The sequence below is a fragment of the Salmo salar genome, chromosome ssa25 (genome assembly GCF_905237065.1).
Source record: "Salmo salar chromosome ssa25, Ssal_v3.1, whole genome shotgun sequence".
In the NCBI taxonomy this organism is placed as follows: Eukaryota; Metazoa; Chordata; class Actinopteri; order Salmoniformes; family Salmonidae; genus Salmo; species Salmo salar.
In genome coordinates, this window is record NC_059466.1 from 14,413,280 (window position 1) to 14,432,691 (window position 19,412).

At 43.2% G+C, this 19,412-nt stretch overlaps 1 protein-coding gene across 4 annotated transcripts in view; it reads left to right on the top strand.

The window, feature by feature from the left end:
• myo3b (myosin IIIB) overlaps positions 1-19,412 on the top strand; it is a 97,883-nt gene that overhangs the window by 50,408 nt on the left and 28,063 nt on the right. For 3 of the 4 annotated variants that reach the window (XM_014173241.2, XM_014173244.2, XM_014173246.2), the window contains 7 exons: positions 3,675-3,754; positions 14,094-14,114; positions 15,033-15,110; positions 15,398-15,603; positions 17,478-17,589; positions 17,719-17,881; positions 18,104-18,184. In XM_014173241.2, coding sequence (XP_014028716.1) covers positions 3,675-3,754; positions 14,094-14,114; positions 15,033-15,110; positions 15,398-15,603; positions 17,478-17,589; positions 17,719-17,881; positions 18,104-18,184 — 741 coding nt within the window. The remainder of the gene's footprint in view (positions 1-3,674; positions 3,755-14,093; positions 14,115-15,032; positions 15,111-15,397; positions 15,604-17,477; positions 17,590-17,718; positions 17,882-18,103; positions 18,185-19,412) is intronic. The other variant, XM_045707613.1, reaches the window with a different exon arrangement.

Consider the following 19,412-nt stretch of genomic DNA (forward strand, 5'->3'; position numbering starts at 1 on the left):
ACTCCGAACATTGAGAATAGGCACGGTGGGTTTTTAGTAAGAGGATGTTATCTAGTTTTAAAAAGAAAAGGTGCAGGCTTAGTCAGAGAGGTGAATTACTTAAGCGATTGAAAAAAAAAAAATGTTTTGCTGATGGCCCATGCACATTAAAAGGCATAAGCTTACATACTAGACGTAAAACCGCATTCCATTGCCTTTAAAGTGCAGCGGTGACTTCTTCCCACTCCGTATGTGCTCAGTACGAATACTATGCTAGAATTACCAACAGACAGAAACGCGCTGTTTCTCAATCTGCCATTGACTTCATTACAGTCTTATGATATAAGGATGATTTTTTATGCTGGACATCTCAGGTGTTAGCATGTTTCAAGAAAGGAAATCTTTGAGCGCAGAGACAGTTAACCCATGCACTAATCATGTAGTCATAAGTCGATAAGGAACCACAAAAATAATGAATTAATAAGAGCCGCCTAGGAATATATGTAGAAAGCAGTAGAAGAGTGTCTGTTTTGAGGCTTAGGTACAACTGTCATAGCTTCCCTCATCATAACACAGCCCCTTCATCTCCCCTTGATGGTGTCATGCAAGTGAGAGGCGTGAAAGCACCGTGACACTCCACGGGCCCGTTCGACACTCAGCCACTAATTCATCATGACAAATGTGCTCAGATGATCTGGCCCAGCAGCACTAATGGGGAGAGGAGAGAGGGCTCTTCATTTGCACAAGACCGACTCCAATTAATCCATCCAGCTTTACTTTGGGCTAATTGCAGCGCATCCCTGCTTGAGCACTGGGCTACCTGACACCATTTGTCTGTGGGCACCATTCTGAGAGATTCATCTTTGTGTGTTTTGGCCTGTAAGATGTTTATGTTTCGTCAGACATAAGATGTTGATTTCTGACATTTATTTTCTTAGCCCTGTTTTAGGTTGTTTACAGTGATTAGGTTGTTTACATGATTGAATAATTTCTGCAATACTGTGCAATTTTTATTTTATTTTTGTTTGATGAACAAAGATGTTTTGTTGTTGTTGAAATTTCCAAATATAGATTTAAAGATGCACTATGCAGAAATCGCTCCGCCATTTCCTGGTTGGCTAATTTCAGTTTAGGTGACAAAGCAAGCAGATATTGTGTAGAGAATCATTGTACCATCTAAACCGCTGTAAAATAATTTTCCATAACCAATAATATTGTATTTTCAGCTGTTTGAAGCTGGTGTACAAAACCAAAAGTAAAAGATTCCAAAACTAAACTTAATAGTGCACATAGAACAGATCTATCACTTGTTGGACTTGCTTTCAATGAGATTTAAAGATCCATAACTCGCCTTTCTATGTGAATTTGGTCAGGTCGCCCCAAAATGTTACATGTAGCATTAAGTAATAAGGTAGAGGTAGACTTAAAGGGATAGTTCAGAATTTTGGCATTTAGACCCTTTATCTCCTTCCCTAGCTAGCATGCTGTACCTGAAGACTTCTAGTCTTTGTGCTAAGCTAGTTAGCATTGGCTCACGAAACTACCTCTAACTTCCTTCAAACTGGACACAGATACATAAAAATGGTATCCACTTTGGGGAAGTAGATAAAGGGCTTTTATTGCCTTTGAGCAATAAGGCCCGAGGGGTTGTGGTATATTTAAGCAATAAGGCACGAGGGGGTGCGGTATATGGCCAATATACCACGGCTAAGGGCTGTTCTTAGGCACGACGCATCGCAGAGTGCCTGGACACAACCCTTAGCCGTGGTATATTGCTATTATAAACTGGTTACCAACGTAATTAGAGCAGTAAAAATACATGTTTTGTCATACCCGTGGTATACCACAGCTGTCAGCCAATCAGCATTCAGGGCTCAAACCACCCAGTTTATAATGGCCAATATACCACCACTAAGGGCTGTTCTTAGACACGACGTGAAGCAAAGTGCCTGAATACAGCCCTTAGCTGTGGTATGTTAGCTATAGACCACAAAGCCCAGAGGTACCTTAGTGCTATTATAAACTAGTTACCAACATAAATAGAACATTAAACAAGTATTTTTGCATAATACCCATGGTATATTGTCTGATATACACAGGGCTGAAATGCTGTTTCAGCCAATCAGCATCCAGTACCCAAACTACCCAGTTTATAATTTGAATTAGACAAGGGAGAGTTCCTAAACACCATATCGTGAATATTGTTGCTGGATCTTTCAGACATATGAACAGTAAAGTGTGTGACTGTCAGACCCTAAACACAATGTCATTGTTATTACCGTCGATGTAATTACTATATATTCTTTTTCACATCATATGTTGTGGACTGTCCTGACTACAGCTGTGTGAGTGTGATGTGACAAAACATTCCTTTGGCCGGAAAAAAAGCCTTTGGCGAGAGCAGGACATTCCTGTTCTAAAGTTAGACGTGATCTGACTTTTAATTAATCCATCACAAATTGATTTCTATCTCTCCAGATATGCAAAACTGTATGAGTCATACTGTAGAATATAAACTGTTTGTTCGTCTTTTGGAACAACAGAATTGTGATCTAACACCATAGTTGTTTTAGGTTGATCATTCTCAGTCATTAACCCTTGAGAATTGACCTAAATTGTTGTAATTATAGTGAAAGGAATGACCTCATCTTTGTCTATTGACGTACGGGTCTATATGAAATCGAGGACGATTGTTTGTCTGTCTATTCAGCTTTAGCTTCATCGAAAACAAAGGTTTTCTTCGGAGTGTACACTGCAGCCTGGTTAATACTGCCTCCTGTTTCTGGAGCCATATTTTTCTAAGGTGTGTGTGGCACATCTGTGCAGCTATTGTTTATTCATGGAGTAAACCCTTTGAAATGTGTTAAGATACTTCCCACTCATTATAAAAATCCTGCCACCCATGGATTAGGACTTTGATGTCACCAATCCTGCTTCAAAGGCTTCTTTCACTGCTATTAATCACAGTTTAGCCTCTGAAGATATAGCCAGAGAAAACATTTGGACATCTTGTGCAGAAACTTTGAAATGTTTCAGACTGTCTTGCATATGCTCGGGTCATATCCTCTCGTCTGTCCGGGAGTGACTGTAGCACTGCAGTGAGATCCAGCTCAGACTGGTGAGGTCCTAAACTGCCCCCTTCTGTCTACCTAAAGGGTTACCCAACACACTGGTCCACAATGGAACTGGCCTGCTCTCAAGAGACATGCTTGTTGAAAGCAGCAGTTAACTTGATTTTCTGGGCATGGACTCTACAAGGTGTCGAAAGCATTCCTCAGGGATGCTGGCCCATGTTGACTCCAATGCTTCCCACAGTTGTGTAAAGTTGGCCGGATGTCCTTTGGTGTGGTGGAACATTCTTGATACAAATGGGAAACTGGTGAGTGTGAAAAACCCAGTTCTTGACACAAACTGGTACGCCTGGCACCTACAGTACCATACCCCGTTCAAGGGCACCTAAATCTTTTGTCTTGCCCATTCACCCTCTGAATGGCACACATACACAATCCATGTCTCAATTGTCTCAAGGCTTAAAAATCCTTCTTTAACCGGTCCCCTCCCATTCAGCTACACTGATTTGGGATCATAGTTTTCACCTGGATTCACCTGGTCAGTCTATGTCATAGAAAGAGCAGGTGTTCATAAAGTATGTGGGATTGTATTGACTTGTTGCTTTGCTGTGTTGGTTTGAATAGGTAATCTGGCCACTTCCAGGGCGAGAGTCACTGCTGCCTCAAGGTCACTGCCACCCCAGCTCAGCTCAGGACGCAACAAGGTGGGCTCTCTCTCCCTTAAAGGGATACTTCAGGATTTTGTCAATGAAGCCCTTTATCTACTTCCCCAGAGTCAGATGAACTCGTGGATACCATTTTTTGTCTGTGTGTCCATTTTGAAGGAAGTTGAGCATTGGCTCTCGAAATTAACTTTCTTCATACTGGATGCAGAGACCTAAAAATTCTGTCTATGAGTTCATCTGACTCTGGGGAAGTATCCCGAAGTATCCTTTAAACCCTTTTAAGGGCTATTATTTCATCCAAGTTGAGACCATAACTTCTTTAGGCTCTATATTTGGCTGGCGTTAAAGCAGCGCTAGTGTTAAACGTACGTTAGTTTGCAATTTCATAAAACACGAATGTTTTTTTTCCCCCATTTCGATTTATTTGATTAAAAACCATGCATAGCACCCCCTCCTCTCAATGAAGGCTGTTTTCTTTTAGTCCTTGCCAATTTAATCAAGTAGGCTAGTCAAGACCATATATAAAGTGTTTGGCTCGTGAGACCGCTTGGAGATAAATCTTAATCAGCAAAGCTTTGTTAAAAGATAATGTTTGAGAGGAGCAAAACAGCGAGCTGACATTCCCTTTTTAACAGTGAGCTGACATTCCCCAACTGTTTGTTTTTCGTTTAATTGTATTAAAAAAAACTTATTAGAATGATTCACTGTACTGGTTTTATGGTGAGAATGTCCGTGGCACGCATGCAATGCAACTTCTGGAGAAGTGTAAATGCGATCTGTAAGATGATTCCAATATGTATATAAAACATTATACACTACATGACAAAAAGTATGTGGACACCTGCTTGTCGAACGTCGCATTCCAAAATCAAATCAAATTGTATTGGTCACATACACATGGATAGCAGATGTTATTGCGAGTGTAGAGAAATGCTTGTGCTTCTAGTTCCGACAGTGCAGCAATATCTAAAAAGTAATCTAACAATTCCACAATAACTACCTAATACACACAAATCTAAGTAAAGGAATGGAATAAGAATATATACACTACTGTCACGGATCCCTCCGGAACTTTCATCACGCACACCTGTCCCCTATTCCCACTGATTAGTACTTGTATAAGTGTGCCCTTTGTAACAATAATGGACCGACAACGGAAACCAATGTCCGTTGGTGCGTGTGAGTACCTGTGCTGCGTGTTTTGGGCTTTCGTGCCCTTGTTGATTGCACAGATGATTACAGGTCTCGTCCCGTGCATTAATCATTGTGCGCATGTGTATTTATTCGAGGTACTCCTCGCTCTTTTGTTTGGGTTTCAACTAGAGGTCGACCAATTATGATTTTTCAATGCCGATACCGATACGGATTATTGGAGGACCAAAAAAAGCCGATATCGATTAATCGTCCGATTTCTTATTTTTTTTATATATACTGCTCAAAAAAATAAAGGGAACACTAAAATAACACATCCTAGATCTGAATGAATGAAATAATCTTATTAAATACTTTTTTCTTTACATAGTTGAATGTGCTGACAACAAAATCACACAAAAATAATCAATGGAAATCCAATTTATCAACCCATGGAGGTCTGGATTTGGAGTCACACTCAAAATTAAAGTGGAAAACCACACTACAGGCTGATCCAACTTTGATGTAATGTCCTTAAAACAAGTCAAAATGAGGCTCAGTAGTGTGTGTGGCCTCCACGTGCCTGTATGACCTCCCTACAACGCCTAGGCATGCTCCTGATGAGGTGGCGGATGGTCTCCTGAGGGATCTCCTCCCAGACCTGGACTAAAGCATCCGCCAACTCCTGGACAGTCTGTGGTACAACGTGGCGTTGGTGGATGGAGCGAGACATGATGTCCCAGATGTGCTCAATTGGATTCAGGTCTGGGGAACGGGCGGGCCAGTCCATAGCATCAATGCCTTCCTCTTGCAGGAACTGCTGACACACTCCAGCCACATGAGGTCTAGCATTGTCTTGCATTAGGAGGAACCCAGGGCCAACCACACCAGCATATGGTCTCACAAGGGGTCTGAGGATCTCATCTCGGTACCTAATGGCAGTCAGGCTACCTCTGGCGAGCACATGGAGGGCTGTGCGGCCCCCCAAAGAAATGCCACCCCGCAACATGACTGACCCACCACCAAACCGGTCATGCTGGAGGATGTTGCAGGCAGCAGAACGTTCTCCACGGCGTCTCCAGACTCTGTCACGTCTGTCACATGTGCTCAGTGTGAACCTGCTTCATCTGTGAAGAGCACAGGGCACCAGTAGCGAATTTGCCAATCTTAGTGTTCTCTGGCAAATGCCAAACGTCCTGCACGGTGTTGGGCTGTAAGCACAACCCCCACCTGTGGACGTCGGGCCCTCATACCACCCTCATGGAGTCTGTTTCTGACCGTTTGAGCAGACACATGCACATTTGTGGCCTGCTGGAGGTCATTTTGCAGGGCTCTGGCAGTGCTCCTCCTGCTCCTCCTTGCACAAAGGCGGAGGTAGCGGTCCTGCTGCTGGGTTGTTGCCCTCCTACGGCCTCCTCCACATCTCCTGATGTACTGGCCTGTCTCCTGGTAGTGCCTCCATGCTCTGGACACTACGCTGACAGACACAGCAAACCTTCTTGCCATAGCTCGCATTGATGTGCCATCCTGGATGAGCTGCACTACCTGAGCCATTGTGTGGGTTGTAGACTCCGTCTCATGCTACCACTAGAGTGAAAGCACCGCCAGCATTCAAAAGTGATCAAAACATCAGCCAGGAAGCATAGGAACTGAGAAGTGGTCTGTGGTCACCACCTGCCGAACCACTCCTTTATTGGGGGTGTCTTGCTAATTGCCTATAATTTCCAACTGTTGTCTATTCCATTTGCACAACAGCATGTGACATTTATTGTCAATCAGTGTTGCTTCCTTAGTGGACAGTTTGATTTCACAGAAGTGTGATTGACTTGGAGTTACATTGTGTTGTTTAAGTGTTCCCTTTATTTTTTTGAGCAGTGTATATATATTTATTTGTAATAATGACAATTACAACAATACTGAATGAACACATATTTTAACTTAATATAATACATCAATAAAATCAATTTAGCCTCAAATAAATAATTAAACATGTTCAATTTGGTTTAAATAATGCAAAAACAAGGTGTTGGAGAAGAAAGTAAAAGTGCAATATGTGCCATGTAAAAAAGCTAACGTTTAAGTTCCTTGCTCAGAACATGAGAACATATGAAAGCTAGTGGTTCCTTTTAACATGAGTCTTCAATATTCCCAGGTAAGAAGTTTTAGGTTGTAGTTATTATAGGAATTATAGGACTATTTCTCTATACCATTTGTATTTCATATACCTTTGACTATTGGATGTTCTTATAGGCACTTTAGTATTGCCAGTGTAACAGTATAGCTTCAGTCCCTCTCCTCGCCCCTACCTGGGCTCGAACCAGGAACACATCGAAAACAGCCTCCCTCGAAGCATCGTTACCCATCGCTCCACAAAAGCCGCGGCCCTTGCAGAGCAAGGGGAACAACTACTCCAAGTCTCAGAGCGAGTGACGTTTGAAACGCTATTAGCGCGCACCCTGCTAACTAGCTAGCCATTTCACATCGGTTACACCAGCCTAATCTCGGGAGTTGATAGGCTTGAAGTCATAAACAGCTCAATGCTTGAAGCACAGCGAAGAGCTGCTGGCAAACGCACAAAAGTGCTGTTTGAATGAATGCTAACGAGCCTGCTGCTGCCTACCATCGCTCAGTCAGACTGCTCTATCAAATATCTAATCATAGACTTAATTATAACATAATAACACACAGAAATACGAGCCTTTGGCCATTAATATGGTCGAATCCGGAAACTATCATTTCGAAAACAAAACGTTTATTCTTTCAGTGAAATACGGAACTGTTCCGTATTTTATCTAACGGATGGCATCCCTAAGTCTAAATATTGCTGTTACATTGTACAACCTCCAATGTTATGTCATAATTATGTACAATTCTGGCAAATTAATTATGGTCTTTGTTAGGAATAAATGGACTTCACACAGTTCGCAATGAGCCAGGTGGCCCAAACTGCTGCATATACCCTGTCTGCTTGCACAGAACACAAGAGAACTGACACAATTTCCCTAGTTATAAGAAATTCATGTCAGCAGGCAATATTAACTAAATATGCAGGTTTAAAAATATATACTTGAGTATTGGTTTTAAAGAAAGGCATTGATGTTTATGGTTAGGTACACATTGGTGCAACGACAGTGCTTTTTTTGCGAATGCGCTTGTTAAATCATCACCCGTTTGGTGAAGTAGGCTGTGATTCGATGAGAAATTAACAGGCACCGCATCGATTATATGCAACGCAGGACACGCTAGATAAACTATTAATATCATCAACCATGTGTAGTTAACTAGTGATTATGTTAAGATTAATTGTTTTTTATAAGATAAGTTTAATGCTAGCTAGCAACTTACCTTGGCTTCTTGCTGCCCTCACGTAACAGGTAGTCAGCCTGCCACGCAAGCTCCTCGTGGAGTGCAATGTAAGTCAGGTGGTTAGAGCGTTGGACTAATAACCGGAAGGTTGCAAAAACGAATCCCCGAGCTGACTAAGTAAAAATCTGTCGTTCTGCCCCTGAACAAGGCAGTTAACCCACCGTTCCTAGGCCGTCATTGAAAATAAGAATGTGTTCTTAACTGACTTGCCTAGTTAAATAAAGGTGTAAAAAAAAGAAGAAGAAAATTGGCCACAATTGGTGCCCAAAAAGACCGATTATCGTCGGCCCTAATTAATCGGCCATTCCGATTAATCGGTCGACCTCTAGTTTGAACCCCGTGTTTTTGTTACGTGTTTGTTTGGTCTTCGTGCCCTTACACGGCACGGCGTCATTTTGGATATCATTTTAAAAACTATTACGCATTCCTGCGCCTGTCTTCCGATCCCTTTTACCAACATTGACAGAATAATCGACCATTAAGGGAGACAGTCGTCCGACGACACTGCGACTGGTCCGTCCGATGCTGCCACAACAACTTCGGCAGCTGCAACTGGGCCGTCCAACGTCGCCACAATGGGTACGTCCGACGACGCCACTTCAGCAGCCACAACTGGACCGTCCGACGATGACGCAACTTCGGCAGCTGCATCGGGTCCTAATCGACCCGCACTGCGTTCCTGTGATCGTCCTCGAGGCCGGTGTCGTTGCACTGCTTGTGCAGCGAGTCGGGGGGTACTGTCACGGATCCCTCCTGAACTTTCATCACGCACACCTGTCCCCTATTCCCACTGATTAGTACTTGTATAAGTGTGCCCTTTGGTTTCCGTTGTCGGTCCATTATTGTTACAATGTCCGTTGGTGCGTGTGAGTACCTGTGCTGTGTGTTTTGGCTTTCGTGCTATTGTGGATTGCGCAGATGATTACTGGTCTCGTGCCGTGTGTTAATCATTGTGCGTGTGTGTTATTTATTCAGGGTACTCTTTGCTCTTTTGTTTTTGGTTTCTACCCTGTGTTTTGTTACGTGTTTGCTTGGTCTTCGTCCTTGTGCCTTTACACGGCACGCCGTAACTATTACGCATTCCTGCGCCTGTCTCCCAAATCATTTATGCCGACGTGTCAACTACTGGTTAAAAGTTTTAGAACACCTACTCATTCAAGAGTTTTTCTTTATTTTTACTATTTTTTACATTGTAGAATAATAATGAAGACATCAAAACTATAAAATAACACATATGGAATCATGTAGTAAACAAAAACGTATTAAACAAATGAAAACATATTTAATGTTTGAGATTCTTCAAATAGCCACCCTTTGCCTTGATGACAGCTTTCAACACTCTTGGCATTCTCTCAACCAGCTTCTGAGGTAGTTACCTGGAATGCATTTCAATTAACAGGTGTGCCTTAAGTTAATTTGTGGAATTTCTTTCCTTCTTAATGCGTTTGAGCCAATCAGTTGTGTTGTGACAAGGTAGGGTTGGTATACAGAAGTTATCCCTATTTGGTAAAAGACCAAGACCATATTATGGCAAGAACAGCTCAAATAAGCAAAGAGAAACGACAGTCCATCATTACTTTTAGACATGAAGGTCAGTCAATATGGAACATTTCAAGAACTTGGAAAGTTTCTTCAACTGCAGTCGCAAAAACCATCAAGCGCTATGATGAAACTGACTCTCATGAGGGACTCCACAGGAATGGAAGACCCAGGGTTAACTCTGCTGCAGAGGATAAGTTCATTAGAGTTACCAGCCTCAGAAATTACAGCCCAAATAAATGCTTCACTGAGTTCAAGTACCAGACACATCTCAACATCAACTTTTCAGAGGAGACTTTGTGAATCAGGCCTTCATGGTCAAATTGCTACAAAGAAACCACTACTAAAGGACACCAATAAGAAGAAGAGACTTGCTTGGGCCAAGAAACACAAGCAATGGACATTAGACCGTTGGAAGTTTGTCCTTTGGTCTGGAGTCCAAATTTGAGATTTTGGTTCCAACCGCCGTGTCTTTGTGAGATGCCGTGTGGGTGAACGGATGATCTCCGCATGTGTATTTCCCACTGTAAAGCATGGAGGAGGAGGTGTTATGGTATGGGGGTGCTTTGCTGGTGACACTGTCTGTGAATTGTTTAGAATTCAAGGCACACTTGACCAGCATGGCTACCACAGCATTCTGCAGCAATACACCATCCCATCTGGTTTGGGCTTAGTGGGACAATCATTTGTTTTGCAACAGGACAATGACACAACACACCTCCAGGCTGTGTAAGGGCTGTTTAACCAAGAAGGAGAGTGATGGAGTGCTGCATCAGATGACCTGGCCTCCACAATCCCCCGACCTCAACCAAATTCAGATGGTTTGGCATGAGTCGGACCGCAGAGTGAAGGAAAAGCAGCCAACAAGTGCTCAGGATATGTGGGAACTCCTTCAAGACTGTTGGAAAAGCATTCCAGGTGAAGCTGGTTGAGAGAATGCCAAGAGTGTGCTAAGCTGTCATCAAGGCAAAGGATGGCTATTTGAAGAATCTCAAATATAAAATATATTTTGATTTGTTTAACACTTTTTTTGTTACTACATGATTACATATGTGTTATTTCATAGTGTTGATGTCTTCACTATTATTCTACAATGTAAAAAATAGTAAACATTTAGAAAAACCCTTGAATGAGTAGGTGTTCTAAAACTTTTGACCAGTAGTGTACATATAAATATATGGATGAGCAATGACAGAGCGGCATAGGCAAGATGCAATAGATGGTATGAAATACAGTATATTCATAAACTCAGCAAAAAAAGAAATTTCCTTTTTTCAGGACCCTGTCTTTCAAAAATAATTTGTAAAAATCCCATGCTTGTTCAATAAACCATAAACAATTAATGAACATGTAACAGTCAGTATCTAGTGTGGCCACCAGCTGCATTATGTACTGCAGTGCATCTCCTCCTCATGGACTGCACCAGATTGAACCATAAACAATTAAACAATTAATGAACATGCACCTGTGGAACGGTCGTTAAGACACTAACAGCTTACAGACGGTAGGCAATTAAGGTCACAGTTATGAAAACTTAGGAGACTAAAGAGGCCTTTCTACTGACTCTGAAAAACACCAAAAGAAAGATGCCCAGGGTCCCTACTCATCTGCGTGAACGTGCCTTAGGCATGCTGCAAGGCGGCATGAGGACTGCAGATGTGTCCAGGGCAATAAATTGCAATGTCCGTACAGTGAGACGCCTAAGACAGCACTTCAGAGAGACAGGACAGACAGCTGATCGTCCTCACAGTGGCAGACCACGTGTAACAACACCTGCACAGGATCGGTATATCCGAACATCACACTTGCGGGACAGGTACAGGATGGCAACCACAGCTGTCCGAATTACACCAGGAACGCACAATCCCTCCATCAGTGCTCGGACTGTCGCAATAGGCTGAGAGAGGCTGGACTGAGGGCTTGTAGGCCTGTTGTAAGGCAGGTTCTCACCAGACATCACCGGCAACAATGTCGCCTATGAGCACAAACCCACCGTCGCTGGACCAGACAGGACTGGCAAAAAGTGCTCTTCACTGACTAGTCGCGGTTTTGTCTCACCAGGGGTGATGGTCGGATTCACGTTTATCGTCGAAGGAATGAGCGTTACACCGAGGCCTGTACTCTGGAGCGGGATCGATTTGCAGGAGGAGGGTCCGTCATGGTCTGGGGCGGTGTGTCACAGCATCATCAGACTGAGCTTGTTGTCATTGCAGGCAATCTCAACGCTGTGCGTTACAGGGAAGACATCCTCCGCCCTCATGTGGTACCCTTCCTGCAGGCTCATCCTGACATGACCCTCCAGCATGATAATGCCACCAGCCATACTGCTCGTTCTGTGCGTGATTTCCTGCAAGACAGGAATGTCAGTGTTCTGCCAAGGCCAGTGAAGAGCCCGGATCTCAATCCCATTGAGCACGTCTGGGACCTGTTGGATCGGAGGGTGAGGTCTAGGGCCATTCCCCCCCAGAAATGTCCGGGAACTTGCAGGTGCCTTGCTGGAAGAGTGGGGTAACATCTCACAGCAAGAACTGGCAAATCTGGTGCAGTCCATGAGGAGGAGATGCACTGCAGTACTTAATGCAGCTGGTGGCCACACCAGATACTGACTGTTACTTTTGATTTTAACCCCCCCCCCCCCCCCCTTGTTCAGGGACACATTATTAAATTTTTGTTAGTCACATGTCTGTGGAACTTGTACAGTTGATGTTTCAGTTGTTGAATCTTGTTATGTTCATACAAATATTTACTCATGTTAAGTTTGCTGAAAATAAACGCAGCTGACAGTGAGAGGACAATGTGGACTGCAAACAGGTTCAAGTTAACAAATTTAGCAAAGATGGGATAGGTCTACTGTACATTTTGTTATTTTGTTTCTATAAGCTCTTTAACAAACTTTAATGGACTAACATTGGAATTGGAGTTGATTCCAAGGCAATACATAAAATACCTTAAATACACAACTCAAAGCAACCACATATTTAGCTATGGAGCACGTTCTGATTGTCCAGTTAGGGGCCAAGCCTCGACACACCCACAACTTGTTCATTCATCAAAACCCAGCCCTTTTGTGCCAACGCCAGCAACTGCGCCGATAATTGTGTTTGTGAAAATAGCTCAAATATTTCTGACACATCCCCCGAACCTATAGCACTACCGCCCAACGCTAAGATTGACGATTGCGTTAGGTTTGTTAAAATAGAGCCCTGTGTATGAGTTCACAGGGATTACATCAAAAACAAACTGTAGAAATCAAACACAACATAGCATTCCCTTGTGAATGCTACTGTCTTGCTCGTGGTGCTGTCTATCTCCACGCTGTCTGGTAGTATTGTTCAGATTCAGGCAGTTGTGACTGACATTGTATTTACTTGAGCTGTTAGTCCATTGTAGCAGCTTGCGAGATCATTGAAAACGATTTGAATCGTTTGAACATTGAGAACGAGTTGAGTCCAAGTGCACCATGCTCTACCCTTAACTGGGATCCCCCTGACACTATAAAGGCATATCTCAGTGTTTTACCCCATCAACAGCTTTTAGGAAGGAGGCTTTAAATGATGACGGCCGGTACGGCTTTCTCGTACAATTCCTATTGTAAAGAACAACATGTTGAATGGTAGACGTTTGATGGAACATCATGTTACAGGCCTCTAGCCATAACGAGGCCACAGTTAGGCCATAAACAATTACAATTGCTGCAGCCCTCTGAAAGCGTTATCTGGTTTTATATCTTCCCTATTAACTAGTGTAGTGAACCTAATATATAATAATGCTAAATGCCATTTAGCAGACGCTTTTATCCAAAGCCACTTAGTCATGTGTGTAGACAAACCTGCACACATGACTAAGGCTCTGGGCTCCCGAGTGGTACAGCGGTCTAAGGCACTGCATCTCAGTGCTAGAGGCGTCACTACAGACCCTGGTTTGATTCTAAGCTGTATCACAACCGGCCGTGATTGGGAATCCCATAGGGCGGCGCACAATTGGCCCAGTGGGGTCCGGGTTAGGGTTTGGCTAGGATAGGCCGTCATTGTACATAAGAATTTGTTCTTAACTGACTTTACTGACTTAGTGTACCATAAAAGTAATTATAAGAAAAATACTCTGTTGCTCTATTCATCTCTCACTGTCTGAACTAACCTCTTTTAAAGGGAAGCATACAGTAAAATCATAATGTCCTGTTAAGATTTTGTCGATTGTCAAATATTGTATATTAAGAAATGACTCACATTATGATTTTTGGTGTTATACCCTTTAAGGGAGATTTCAGATTCTTTACTTCTTGTCTATCCTCTTATCGTTTCCTTTTTTTCCATGTTTCTCAACAACATCTTCCTGTATTCAGTCTCCCAAATACCTATTGAAGGTAAGAACAGCCTATGGTTGTTTTTTTTACCTTCTACCTTGTCTTGCATGACTTTCTTATTTTTCTCAGTTAAAATTTTTTAACAACATTTCTACTGTTTCCAATGGTTCGCTACTGGTATCATGTGGAGGGGTTCAATTTCTCTGTGGTTTGACATTGTGACATTTTCATACACTCTTTGTAAAGCATCAAACCAACTTATGAGCTGCACTACTATACTTACTCTGTATAACGAAAGTACACGGTAACGATGAGTCAAACTCTGAAATATGATTGATGTAAAATGCATGTTCTCCTTTGCCCAATCAAAATCTGTGGAAAGTTCTAAACAGTTAATAGATGAGAAGCTGGTAAAAGTTATCATTGCAAACAAATGATTGAACTAGTGCAGACGTATGGACGGCCCTTGTTAAAATACATGGGCAGAAGTAGTTGAACAGAAAGGGGATGATTGCTGGTACTTCTGTCTGAACAGCGTTCAACATAGACACTGTCAAGACATCCAATTACTACATGAAGTTGTTCAGAAAATGTTTGACATACCTTTCCCCCTGTGGTAAGATGAAATAAAGTATTAAGATATGCACTTTGCTGTGTAGACTTACTATAAAATATTGATTGCGTCATTCATTTTTATGAAGCCATGGAGTGTGAGGGCCATTAGAATGCTTATATTGTGTCCTCGTTAATCCGTTGTTAGAAGGACTATCTGGTTTGAGATGGCAAGCCTCATTATACAGTGCAGCGCTAGCTGCAATTCTCCCATGCCCCTCAGCTGTACACATCCATTCTCTACACTGTTGGCTTTAAGTGTTTATGGTGCTGATACCCTTCCCAGACAACAGTACAAGCAACAATGTACTGCATTCATGTCCATCCCATTGTGAGGAAGGAATTAATGGGACAGCTTGTGTTTAGGTGGACACCATGGAGATGATGCGACACCCTGAGGAAACCACCAACATGAGGAGACAGACAGTGGCCTCCTACTTCCGGGTATGTATCGCCATCACCACACACAACCATACCGTTTCGGGAATGTTTTTCATTGACCTCTAATACAGCAGAAAAGGGTTTTAATTTCTGGGTCGATTCCTATCAAGCGGTGAAGAGCGTGTCAGTAAAAATATTGTTTTGCTGACACAATAACAAAACAGCATCAGCACAGAATCTGTGAATTCCGCGATGACAGTAGGAAGTAATGCATAATGCAAAGAATAATCCCTGTTATCTTCTTTGCTCTGCCCCCGTCGCCTTGCTTTGTCTCCTCACTGCGTTGGCAGTACTCCCTGATGGATCTGCTGTCTAAGATGGTGGTGGGTCAACCCCACTTTGTGCGCTGCATAAAGCCCAACGATGACAGACAGGCGCTGCGCTTCTTTAAGGAGAGGGTGATGGTGCAGCTACGTTACACCGGGATCCTGGAGACAGTGAACATCCGCCGCCAGGGCTACTCCCACCGCATCCTGTTCGAAGAGTTTGTTAACAGGTAACAACTGCAGTGAGTCCGGGCGCCGCGGCGCTAGATGTGCGCGCCGAGTGCCGACACAACCCCAGTGGTAGAGCAGAACACGTGCACTGTGTGTGCTACATCACACAAAACACGGCTTCCTTAATTAGATGGGAGTTAAAACTTGAGCACAGCAATAGGCTCACTAATTGGCAGTCATTAGTGATAGCGTAAGACTACATCCTGTACAACTCACTGGGTGGGTTCAACTCTCTTAACTGGGTGGGTTCAACTCTCTTAACTGCGTGGGTTCAACTCTCTTAACTGGGTGGGTTCACTTCACGGGACTGGGAAATAAGGGCACAATTCAAACAGAGAGGAACTCTGAGGCTGACCGTAGACATTTTAATTAATCTTTCTTTGCTATTCATGAAGGGTTTGTTTTTATGCTCAGTGTCCTGGACGCAGTCCATATCTGAGATCGAACCCCATTATTCCCCAAGTGGGTAATGAAGTAATGAAGAAATTGGGTTAGATACAGGATATTAGATAAGGTTTTTATTTGTTTTTCAAATGTCTGGCAACATCTGCCAGTGTGAGCATAATATGAATTCCATCTATTGAAAAAAAACAAGGATTTAAACCTTCCTCGACCCATCAAGAATAAAATACATACTCAAACTAGGTCCTTGGGAAACCGTACGTTTGATCAATTATCCTTTGAAAAATATTCCAGGCACCTCCAATGGGGCGCTTTAATATGATGTACAATTTAATTAGCTTGGGCTTGTGGCCTGTGTAAAAAGCAGTGGGACAGCTGGTTAGTTTCGCTGCTCCAGGGGAGCTTTTAAAAGATTGTGTGTTTAATTTAGCCGGATTTCAAGCAGGAAACCTTGAATGACCACATGTCGTTCTTCTGCCTGTCCCAATTCTCTGACGTTGTTGGTGAGGCTATTTTATTTGAGGGTTCACTTAGTTTGGTGATAAAAGGGAGAGTGCATCACCTGACAATCGCCTGTTGACCCTCAGATAGAATGAATGTGTACGTGCAGGTGTGTGTGAGGAGGGGGGAGGGGCTAGATTCTCATTTAGCAGTGTTTAAAGCTACTGTCCTGTTAGGTCAAATCAACCTAGTAACACATCTGTTGTTTGGAGTATAGGAGACCATATCCTGGCATGTCCCTGGCTTTCAACCTTGCCATTGAATCTATCCCATCCAAGCCAGGCAGAAATAATTCTGACAGACTCAATAGTTAAACTGCACCTTTAGTGCAATACTGATTTAAATTTGTGCTCTCATATCAAAGACTCGTCTGATGTTGCCAAGGAGTGTGCTTTGTATTTACCATCAAAGAAAGAACAGGTATCAACAGGAATTAGAATGAAAGGCTGTAGGATGAGGTGGGGGGGAAGGGGAGGGTTCAAAGACGATTTTCTTCAATCTCCATTGTTGTTTTTCTTTTCTTTGACCAACACCAGAACACAAGGAATGAACCAGCAGTTTGGGAGCCTTGATGTCCCTGAACAAACAGTTATATCAGCTCTGTCCTATGCGGGTGTTTTATAAACTGTGACAGGCGGGACAGTCAAGGGCCTTAGACAATGAAGTAGAGACATGCACTGGAGCTGATTAACACAGATGGGTGTCATCTGTGTAGTGATTGAAATAAGAGCGCATAGTCCATTCAGAAAAGCTCAGACAATAGGCCTCTGTTAGTGACTCATGCCTCAGCGAGCCTCGTTTTCTTTGTGCACTGATCCACGCATGGCGATTGAATTAATTTAGATAGAAATATATTTGGAAGTTGTATGAAAGGCACGTTTCTGAACTGTCTGAAAACACGGAATCACGGCAAGAAATAGGATTACCTATGATAAAGGTCAGATATCTTTCCCTCTCCCCTCTTTTATAGGTATTACTATCTTGCTTTCCGGGCTCACCAGATGCCTGACACCAGCAAAGAAAATGCCGTTGCCATACTGGAGCGGGCCAAACTAGAGAACTGGGTCTTAGGGAAGACAAAGGTAAAGTGATGATGATTAGTCAGGGAATATTATAGTGATTCTTGTTTCAAAATATACGGATGGCATCGGAACTTTGTCCATGGATTGAGGTGCTTCGATGTTAAGCTCCCTGGGTGTACTGTATGTCAGGTGTTCCTGAAGTACTACCATGTGGAGCAGCTGAACCTGCTGCTGAGAGAGCTGATAGCACGGGTGATGGTGATGCAGGCCTACACCAAGGGCTGGCTGGGTGCGAGGCGCTACCGCAGAGAGAAGGAGAAGAGGAACCGTGGGGCCGTCGTCATCCAGTCAGGTAGCCATCCACCTGGCCTAATCTGGAGGACTATACTTCATAAAAGAGTGTGACCCAGTGTGACCCATATAGGCCAAAAGAGCAATGCTTCAGAGTAGATAATAAGACCTCTGAGAGTTCATTGCCACCTGGTTGTGCTCTGTTTTGAAGTGGGGTCTCATGTTGTATGTGCCGTCTATATTGTTTAACTGAGGTTGATCAGTAGCTTATTTCTCTCTGTAGCCTGGAGGGGCCACACTACCCGGCAGAATTTCAAGCGAACCAGAAAGGAGAGGGAAGATGCGGCTGTTTGCATACAATCAGGTAAAGCATGGCAGATGTGGTTGTATTGTTCTCAGAAGTACTCAACACACTAAATAGGGCACTTCTGAAAATTTCATGCACTTCTATATCCAAATGATGTGCTTTGGAATTCTTCTTTATATATTTTTAAGAGAAAATTAATAAAGGTCTGAAAACCTTATGGTTTGATGAAATACCTTTTTGATCTCAATAAGCAGCCCATGAAACCGTAATAATTAATTAATAATGTATAAGGAAAGGCTTTTGAAAGTTTGGGCAGCATTTGGTCCCCATGTTTCAGAAGAACAGTGCATATTGAGATCCTTTTTTTCCTTTCATCTCTTTCCCAGTAAAGGCAAGAGAGGGGGGTTATCCCTTCTGTTTCCTCACAACTTCCTCTGTCAAATTCCCAGTCTATTACACTGCTCTCACATACCAGAAACAAGATGCCTTTTTATACTGTCAACCTTTTCATCTGAAATGTAAATTAATTCGTACTCAGTGTGCCTTGACGAAGATCAAAGTGGGCACATTAACCTTTGCGGGCCTCCCCCACTCCTTTGAGCCTCTCATTGGAGGACAAGGGAAGGTGCCAAGAGGGGCAGGGGAGAGGAGGGGTAGAGGAGGGCTGGGGGGAGGAGACTTGGCATTGTTTTATGTGGCTCTCCTAAGGGCTGCCCTCATCTGGCACACGGAGCATATCAGTCGCCTGCACACCTTGTGTAAATGTCCTCCATTAAAACCCTTGTAAATAACGCTGTGGAATAGGTAAACAGGTTTTTTGGTGTGAGAAAAGCCCTGCTGTCGGCCCTCGCTCTTTATCTCTTTGTAGAACTCCACATTGACGTGTTTGTGTGTGGGCGGGCGGGCGGGCGGGCGGGCGGGCTGAGGAGAAGGCCAAACCTGACATAAGTGGGGCCTCAGCCCTCCGACGGAACACTCCAACACGCTCACATTGTGTGTTCACTGCAGCTTATAGCCTTTGAGGTGGGCTGCATTTGCATTTTTTAAATAAACAGATGCCTTTCAAATGTATGAGTCTGGTGGCTCCTCAGATCTCAGCAGGGCCTGGGGGGCATGCTAACCATCGATCAGATTAGACCATGGAAAATAGAGCTGCTCAACAATGTACTCCAACATTCTTTTTCACTGTGTATAATTTTACAACTAAAACACAAAGCCCTTTGACTGAATAGCGTGGCATGCTCTGTTTAGTGCCATCCATTAGGGTCCCCTTTTGTCATCACAT